Source organism: Nyctereutes procyonoides, unplaced genomic scaffold (genome assembly GCF_905146905.1).
Source record: "Nyctereutes procyonoides isolate TBG_1078 unplaced genomic scaffold, NYPRO_anot_genome, whole genome shotgun sequence".
Taxonomy (NCBI): Eukaryota; Metazoa; Chordata; class Mammalia; order Carnivora; family Canidae; genus Nyctereutes; species Nyctereutes procyonoides.
This window is the reverse complement of record NW_026575159.1, coordinates 33747425-33757390: the sequence shown is the minus strand read 5'-3', so window position 1 is coordinate 33757390 and position 9966 is coordinate 33747425. Positions and strand designations below refer to the sequence as shown.

The following is a 9966-nucleotide window of genomic DNA, read 5'->3' as shown; positions in this document are numbered from 1 at the left end:
AAACAAGAAAATGCACTAAATTTCTTTTACTTAATATTGTAGATATTTCTTCTGATCCATACTTTAAGATCACTTGAAAAGTTCTGTAATATTGATGTGTCATAATTTTTGGACCATTCTCCTATTGCTGGACATTCATAGTATTTGCAGTTGCTTACTATTATAATATTAAAATGAACTTCCTTTCCATATATCTTTACATATTATTGACAATTTTGTTCCATAGGATATATTAATAGAAGTGGAATTTGCTAGATTAAAAAGAATACATAGGGGATCCCTGGGTGGCTCAGCAGTTTAGCGCCTGCCTTAGGCCCAGGGCGTGGTCCTGGAGTCCCGGGATCAAGTCCCACACTGGGTTCCCTGCATGGAGCCTGCTTCTCTGTCTACCTGTGTGTCTCTCTCTCTGTGTGTCTCTCATGAATAAATAAATAAAATCTTTTTTTTAAAAAAAGAATGCATAAAACTATTATTATTGAATAGGTACTACATGAGCAATGCAAGAAAAAATTCAGAGGAAAAACAAAAATAAAAAGGATGTTTTTGGGACACCTGGGTGGTTCAGGGTTGAGCGTCTGCCTTTGGCTCAGGTCATGATCCTGGGGTCCTAGGACTGAGTCCTGCATCAGGCTCTCCACAGGTAGCCTGCTTTTTCTTCTGTCTGTGTCTCTGCCTCTTTCTCTGTGTCTCTCATGAATACATACATAAAAATCTTAACAAAAACAAAAACAAAACCCAACCAATGTTGGTTTTTTTTTTTTTTAAGTATTTTATTTATTCATGAGAGATGCACAGAGAAAGAGGCAGAGACATAGGCAGAGGGAGAAGTAGACTCCCTGGGTGGACCCTGATTGTGGGACTCAATCCCAGGACCCCCTGGGGTCACGACCGGAGCCAAAAGGCAGACACTCAACCACTGAGCCACCCAGGTGCCCCCAAACAATGTTTTCTATCACACATTGATATATGTGATGCTTAAAAAGAAAAGTTTGGAGAATCTATCATCTAATGTATATACCACCAGCCCAGGGCATTGGATTATGATAATCATTAGTTAATGTGTGATTAGGTATACCACTATCAATATCCAATATTCAATAGAAGCTCTTGATTTACCATGGGCATTGCATTAAAATGTGAGGCAGGTTTGTATTGTACAGTTATTTAAATAGGTCAATTCCATTGCTTAATATATTTTAATCTGAAAATATCTATTTTGTGGATTACAAAAACCACCAGATTTTCAAAGGATATGCAGACCATTTAGTCCACAAATTTTCAATTTCTACTACTCTTCTTGTACAAAATAAGACTTTGAGAATCAAAACAAAACCAGTAATAACTGTTTGGCTAACCAGTCCTATGACAAATGTTTAAAGAGGCTGCTTAGAAAACACAATATGTCCACCTTCACTCTTATCACAGTGTTATTTATGACAATGAATTATGATACTGTATTATCATTAAAATGTATGCTCCTTGAAGGCATGGATTTATTTTCTCTGATGTGTCCCCAGTGGCTAGAGTAGTATTAGGTATAGGATAGGGACTCAGTAAATACTAGTTGATTGCATATTATTCAAATTTAACCAAGAACTGGAAGACATAGACTTAAAAAAAAAAAGATTTTATTTATTTGTGAGTGACACAGAGTGAGAGAGGCAGAGACATAGGAAGAGGGAGAAGCAGGCTCCCCTCAGGGAGCCCGATGTGGGACTGATCCCAGGATTCCTCATGCCCTGGGCCAAAGGCAGGTGTTCAACCACTGAGCCACCCAGGTGTCCTGGACATAGACTTTTAAGTGATCTTATTTCAACATTTAAACAAGAGGTAAGATACATTCACTGTTTGTAGTATGCCCATAAAACAGCTAAAATCAAGTAACATATAGAAAGGTAGTCAGATGGAAATCATGCCCTACATTATCAAATGCATTGGATCACCCGTAGTCCTATTGTACCACCTGGTTTTAGCTTTCACAGGGATAGGTTAGCTACTCTAAACCCAGGAGCCTCTTTGCATCATGACATACTGTGTTATAGGTACATAATACAACTCAACTTACACAGACACAGAAAAAAAAATAGGAACTGTTAGGAGACCCACAGGTACATATATTCAAATGGTTCACCTCTAAAAAAGGTTTAATAAAGATTTTAATGAGATTTTTTTAGGAAAAGTAAAGACAGATCTTTGATGCTTTGTTGATATTAAACAGGAAGCTGAAGTATTGACTGATTTTTTAAAGGTCCTTCCTAACATTTTGATTCCAGGAAATATACTTTATAAATTCATTAATTTTCTGTCAGAAAGAAGCAAATAGGAGAAATGTATGCCCTCAAAACTATATAAAACTACTAAAAGGCAAGACAACTTTCAACTTCTAGCATTTTTTAACCTCAGTGGTGAATAATATAGCAAATCATTGAAAAACCCAATGAAACATATAGAAGGCAAATTAGGCCCTTGTCTTTCATAATTAATATTTCTAGAGGTAGAAAATTAAAGTTTCCAATTAAAAGCACTTACTAGGTTAACTATTACCTACGTAATTTTTAAGGAAAAGAGCTATTTTTAGCTATGATGTGAATCTGATTTGACAGAATATATGCTTTTATATTGAGCTTAAGGGCTAATAATCCTATAGAGATATAAGTAGTAGAAAAATAAAACTCAGTAAAATTCTGTTGGTATTTTTTAACTATGTTACTTAAGAAAAATTAAATATAGGGCACTTGGCTGGCTCAGCTGGTAGAGCATGTGACTTAATCTTGGGATCAAGTTTGAGCTCCATGTTGGGTGCAGAGATTAAATAATTAAAAAATATCTAGATGTTAACTGACTCACAAAATGTGCTTTCAAAAACTTCTGAAACAATTTCTTTTTGAAATTTATTTCCAAAAGTCAGAGACAAAACTTTAAAAGTGACACATTTATACTAAGGATACATGCTTGAGAAAAAGAAAAGAACAGGAATACAAAAATAGACATAGTAAAATTTTAATGAATACAATATTCTGATATTCCGGATACAAGTAGAATACCACTAGGTAAGAACTGTATTTACCTTCGAAGTCTAGGATAGTATGGTTGGAGATAAACGAAGGTTTAGGACAGCCACTTTACTATTCACAAGTTAATCAGTGCTGACCAGAAACTAAAGCAATTTATTTTGGGTTAAGAATTTCAATGAAATTATAAGATGAATCTTCTTTTTTAATGAATATGTTTTAAGGTGATCTGTACTCATATAAAGGCAGTCAGGGCAAGTCAAACCACAGAGAGCCCTCACAAAGACTAAGCACCAAATGACAAAATGTTTGTGGCTTTCATTTTGAGCCACTTTAAATTTTATTTTGTTTAAATGTGTTTTCCATTAACATTCACATACAAATTCCTTCAGGCAAAAGTTTTAACATAGAACTTTCTTCTTGGAGATCTTGCCAACTGTTACTTACAATAGTTTTTAAGCAATGAATACTTCAGAACAATCCCAAGCCGATACTTAATTGGTTACAATTGTAAGATGCAGAGCTTTTTTTAAAAAGTTTTCTGGTCCCCCAAAATTCAGTAGGGCCAAATGCATTAACTGGAAATAGCATTTGTTAAAAAAAAAAAAAAAAAAAGTCTTAAAAGAAGATAATGAATAAAATAACTATTTAGGCTCTTGTACACAATCTTTCTAAATTTTCACCCTGTAAGAAATGATTACAATGTCCTTCAGGCTTGCTATATGCCCTACAGAATTAAACAAAACAAAACAAGAAATTTAACATTTCAACAAGCTAGTAACTATTTACTGTAAGCATATAGTGAAATTCTGGAAGACAGACTACCATACTTCAAGAAAACACTATTAACAGGTAAGCTTGTGTTGAAGGCAGTTTATAAATGAAACATTACAAATCTTATGTTTATGCATACAACTTATAAAATAGAAAAAAAGCTATTTTTCCAATAGTATAGCATCACACTAACACTATATAGTTAAGATCGAAAGCTTCTGTACATGTCCACTACACCTCCACAGCAGCATAGGCCTCAGACATTTTCCTTTGTTATCCAACATACGCCAACCATGGTTTCACCGATTTGTACCAGTTTAGGCAGGCTAAAATAATCACTCTGCCATGTTTATTTAACTATGAGACAAAGTTAACCAATTTCAGGGAACAAAAGGTTTCATAATCAGTAAACATATTAAACTTCCACAAAGGTTGGAAAATGCTTCTAAGGACATGATATAATCCTAACAGGAGGATGAATTATGCCCCTAGATAAGAGTGTATGTGGGAATAGTTAGGAGCCTGGAGAAATAAAGACATATGGGACCTAAATGATCATCAAATCAGTAATAGCTACTAGAAACTCAAATTTTAGTGCAACATCATCCAGTTTACCACTTGACTACTCAAAACTGTTCTGCCACTACGTTTGCTGTTAGTGTGAATTAATATTGAAATAGAGAGCAGTCTTAATCACATGGAATTTCGAAAAATTAGAATGATTGTGTATCTAACCTTAGTTTTGTACTCTGAAAATGTTATAAAGCTCAATTATTTTCCTGGCTTCTTAGATCTTCTACCATCTTAAGTAATTCAAATTAAACATGGTTGCCTGCAAATTCTTTACTAGGGGAAGTAAAAGCAAAGTACATTTTGGTTATGTTTTGGTGCTGGTCTCATGTATGTGCTTTAGCATTGACAGCACTACTCCAGGCATTTATTGTGCTACTTTACATAACTAAACACGAGAAAAACTCATTCAGTCTGAAAATCTTTTTTTTTTTTTTTTTTTTTTTGGTGGCAGGCTTATTTAAAAATGAAAACAAAAACCCACATAAGTTCTAAAAATCAGATGGGCATTTTGACAACCTGAACTAGGAACTTAAGTCTGTCAAAGAAACTCAGACATGGAAAGCTGTTTCTGAAAAATAGAACGTTTTTTCACTTTGGCTTTTTTTTTTTTTATCTTAAATGATTTGTGGTAAAACCACCTCAAAGAAAACTCCCAAGTCACATTGGGCATTCATGTCAGTGCTTTGTAATAGAAGTGTATTTTCTAAGCATTTTAAATTTTAATGTTTTCAATGAATTTAAGTTCTTTTTTTTTAAAGCTCTAGTCCAAGTCTTCAGCTATTTAGTTTTTTAAAAATATACTTTGGGTCTTCAATAGAGAGGACATAACTGGGCTAAGCTACTTTGATGACCTTACAGGATGGTGAGGTTCACTCATTTCCTGAGCATGGTTGACCCTTAACAGAACTGATTATTTCCTCACTCAGTTATGCAGGATACTGCCAGTCTCTACTACAAAAATATTGCCAGTCTTTCTAGGCAATTGTTTACCATCCATGTTTAAAAACCTTGTACTACCAGAGGCAAAGCACATAAAATGAAAATAAGTAAGCTTGCTTCTAGTCTATTTATAAAGTCTTATAAATCATATGGGAAAATTAATGTATAGAAAGTAATTTCCTTATTATCTGATCTGTCCACCAAAAAGTAATTACTGGCTTTCTGTAAAAACAGGAAACTCAATCATAAAATGTCTACCTGTTTAAATTAAAATGTCAATCTTGAAAAGTTTTAACATCAAGACACTAAAAAAAAAAAAGCAAATTCAAGAGGATGTTTGAAATGAAATTTATGGTTCAAAAATTTGTTTATAGTAAGAGACACTAAAATCATGTCACTGCAAAATTCCCCATGGCTTTTTGGCACTGACATTGAAATAAAGATTTTAGTCTTTCCGTCACTTGAAGCTGCTACTAAACACAATTAGCCTTTAGAAGAGTGTAAAAAAGACTGAGGAACTGAAGGATAAGGTAACTACATCATATGCACACATAGTTTGAAATAGTCATTTCTTCAAGGGATCTGAAGATACCAGAACAGTTTCCCACCATCCCTTCCTTTTTGAAGAGATAATTCTAATCAGAAATAATTCCTTTATGTTACTGTGAGTGGTGTTGCCTGGCAGCAGCTTCAATTTCCTAGGCTAGTGTTCAATCCAAGTAATTAAGTAATCTCACAAGGAATAATCATATATGGCAACAGGATAAAAGCAGGGCAGTTCTTCCATGCACAAACATTTCAGGAGAAAAACCATTAATTTTAAAGATAACCATCAGGTTTCAGGTATCCTAGCATACTCTAAACCCTAAGTTTTGCTTTACACCATTGGTGACTAAAATTAACAGTAAGTTTTGCAGTGAGGGTTTTTTTTTTTTTTTTGCCTGCAACTATATACACATTGCAAAACTATTCTGCATCACATGATTTTAAATGAAATAAATATAAAAATGAACCACACAATCAACACATAACTTTAATACTCCACATTTATCTTGATCACAATGGTGGTAACCTCCTTGTCAACAATCTTGTGAGTTGAGGAGTTGATTCTCATTTTCATAGCCATCAGGCAGATATGCTCTCCTCAGCTGGTCTGACTTAGGTATGGAGCCTCCATTCTTCACATGGCGAGACAGGAAAGCACGGACTGCTGGGTGATCAGCCTTCTCAAGTGGGATGTTGGCTTCCAGGCACATTTTCACAAAGTCCTGGATAACACTGACTTTCTCTGTTTGCGCAGTACTGTTGCACTGAAGGGATGCAGTTAGGGGCCTCTGCTTCTTTCTCACATTCTGCTCTTCAAACTCTGCCTTCCTCTTGGTATGAGTCTTTGACTTAAGGTGGTCACTAATGGCAGACTTGCGAACATGATTCAGAACCACATTGCAAGAAGTGCAGAAGAGTTTTCCTCCATCTTCGTGTAGCTCACCTCCAAACTCAGTGACTCGATCCAGGGGAGTCACATATAAAGCAGTCTTAGAACGGTTTCGAGCAGGTGGTGCTGTCACTACAAATCTTTCCATTCTGACACTGAATAAGGTTCTTTCAAGAGAAAGAGAGGTAAGTGTTATAACAACAGTTTGTTTGGAGAGTAATTAACAATAAAAGGTATAAACATTTCAAGAGTAAAGACTTCGGAAAACTTAATTCAAATTAATAAACTGTGTGTCCATTAAGTCTTAACTTACCTGAAATATGTATAGGAAGGCAAAACCAGAGCAAGTTACTAGTAACATCTAGGTCCATTCCTTGAATTTGATGAAATTCAAGTAAGTTAAAACTATGACAAAAGAACTGCAACTAATTCAGATGTCACTATGTTTTAGGAAAACTCAATCTGATATCAATATTTAGGGTATTAATTATATTAGTCTCATCCAATTTAGATGTGTATTGAAGTTTAAAAGACTCTTTTACCTTCACAGTTCTGGGCAACTGATTTTAGGAACACAATTATAGGAAATTATGTTCAAAAACTGCTCAAACAGGTGGGCCAATAAATTGCCCTAATTCTATATGAAGATGGGTATAATGTCCAAAATTGTTCTGAGAAGAAAAAAAGCAAAAACTGAAAAAGAACACAGACCAAATGCAATTAACAGCAGCAACAATGACATAAAATGTTAAAGCCAAGATACAGAGCTCAAAGTAAATAATTTTTTAATGCACATATATCTCTACCGAGTTTTCTAAAAGATGATCAAGATATGCAAAGTGCTTTTTCTAACACCTGTTCCCTCTTTTTGTTTCCCTTAAAGATGAATGCATTTGTTAATTATTTATTCCACTTATATTATTTCATTTGGTAAGTTAGAACAAATCTAAGAAGGTAACATAGTGCCTAGTATATAAGTCTATAAATCCATTTGTTGATGGAATAAGTAAATGATTATTTTTGTTATTTTTCCAAGTATTTAACTCAGAAGCAGCTTAATAATTTCTCAATTTACCCTAAAAACATTTTTATGATCTTTGCCAAAATTATGACGTTACATTATGGACACTGAAAACCTGAGATAAAGAACAAATGTTGTCAGTGACAACCATTTGTTCTCTAGAGCCATGCCTTTGGGCTAAGCTCTTATATTAGCCCAAATATAAGAAATTAAAATGAATTTGATAGAATTCAAGATGGAATTCTGTTCTCTATAAACACGTTAGACAAAAATTCTTAAGTACATTCTGAATAACTATCCTTTAAAAGTGTAACCAGCAATAAGGAAGTATTCCCTTAATCTATATTAGATAATTTATTATTGGGTTATAGGAATTCTCTCTCAAAAGAATGCTAAATTGCCAATGCGTTAGAAACCCATGGACATAAACTCAAGAGACAGACATAACGTTTCACAGAAATTCTGGAAAGTATGATAAAGTTTAGGTTTTAATACATTTAACTGTATCTTCTTCCAATTAACAAATTATTCAATGTTCGACTCTCACGTGCCAAATATTGTGCTAGGCTATAGGTTTTCAATGGCAGAGAAGATATGATATGATATCTGCCCCCAAGAAGATATGATTCCTGCCCCCAAACCAGTTACCATTACATATGTTTGTACTTTAAATCAGTGGTATGTATTTTTTACTCCTCTAACAAATCAGTCAAAATTATGATAAATTTTGTTCTAACCTAGTTATAAAAAACATTAAATATCTGTGCTTAGGAACGCCTAAATCTTGTGATGTGACAGTCTTCTGTCTTTTAAAATTTGTATTTCAAACTTTAAAACAAACATGATCAGTATTCTCTGAAGCGTAAAATGCTCTATCATTTGCGCTAATGTGAAAGGCCTATATACATTCACTGCCTATAACTTTCAAAAATCTGTTTGTGTTACTGCAGAGGGAAATATCCACCCAGTAGAGGATGCTCGACTTTACAGAGACCCGAATAACAAAAGTGTTTTCAACAGATTGTAAAGATATTTTAAACGAGGAAGTTAAGCGCAGGAATTAGCCAACAAAAGAGAAGCTGCAAATTTACTAGACCGAAATCAAACTCACAAGTTTTCAAGTTTAAATGTTTACCCGATCAGTTTCCCGTTTTTTTCGTCTTGATATTTAGCAGTGAAGGGTCTCCAGAGTAAAACCAGAGACGCTTGAAATCCTGGCACTTTCGTTTGTTCAAATCCGGAGCCGCCTTCAAATCAGTTTTTCAACAAGTGGTGATGGGGAAATAGTTCCTGGGCTTGCACCCTATTTTCCCTGCGGTGCCGGGAAGTCATGCCTTTACTGTAAAACAAGAAAAACAAATGGAAAGAAAATATGGGGGAGGGGAGGGAAAGAAGGGTAGATAAAAAGACGAACAAGAACGACACAGCCACCACGGAGGTGTCCTTAAAACCGCTCTCTTTAGGTTGACTCCACACAACCAATCCGGATCCCAACGTTTACCTCAACACGGTCCAACCAGTCCTCTCTTAGTTGTCCGGCCCCCTTGGCACCTCCTCGCGCGACCCAGGCCCCACGGTCGGGGGCGGGGGAGAAAGGCGGGGCGCGGGGCGTCCCCAGCGTCTGGACTCCCTCTCCCGCGCCGAGCTCAGCACCCTGGCGCCCACAACCCCTGCCCGGCTAGCCGGATAGGGCCGGGACCGAGCCGTGGGCCCGGGAACTCGACAGCGGAGTTGGCGGCAGTCTCAGGAGAGGAGGCGGCAGGCGCCTGGCGGAGGCGTCTGCTGTCAGGCTTCCCGTCTCCTCCCTCTTCCTCCCGCCGACAACGGCGCCCCGGCCCCGCCCCCGGCTCCCGCTTCAGGACGGAAGGCCCCGGGCCCAAACCCCGCACCAACGGCCGGGCCCACCCTCGTTCTCCCTAGCTCCTCGGTACCGTAGGATCGGGGCCGCCGTCAGGGGAAGTGGATGAGACCCGGCCGGAAAGGAAAGGAGGAGGAAGAAAAAAGGAGCACGGGGGTAACGAAGGCGGAAGACCCGCCGCCGCCGCCGCCGCCGCTGCCCGATCTAGCCCCGCGGCGGCCGCCGTGTCCCCCGCCGCGCCCCGTCCTCTTGCACCGCCTACTGCAAAGCTCGTAGGCGGGCCCCAGCAACCGCCGAGCAGCACCGACCAACGGACCGAGAGTCTATCAAACAGACGGTGAATTTGGCCAATGGG

General features: G+C 37.2%; 1 protein-coding gene across 4 annotated transcripts; it reads right to left on the bottom strand.

Moving 5' to 3' along the window:
- Nucleotides 1–3314: 3314 nt before the first annotated feature.
- Nucleotides 3315–9950, bottom strand: CGGBP1 (CGG triplet repeat binding protein 1). 4 transcript variants are annotated; one of them, XM_055314336.1, is made up of 3 exons: nt 9685–9950; nt 8865–9092; nt 3315–6899 (listed from the first exon to the last, which is right to left on the bottom strand). In XM_055314336.1, exon 3 carries the CDS (start codon nt 6878–6880, stop codon nt 6377–6379), a length of 504 nt encoding a protein of 167 aa, XP_055170311.1. In that variant the 5' UTR covers nt 6881–6899; nt 8865–9092; nt 9685–9950; the 3' UTR covers nt 3315–6376. The 4 variants fall into 4 exon arrangements, with proteins under 4 accessions (XP_055170311.1, XP_055170310.1, XP_055170312.1 ...); XM_055314335.1 differs by having other exon boundaries at nt 8889–9092; nt 9685–9872; XM_055314337.1 differs by lacking the exon at nt 9685–9950 and adding an exon at nt 9255–9653 and having other exon boundaries at nt 8889–9092.
- Between the last annotated feature and the right edge of the window lie 16 nt (nt 9951–9966).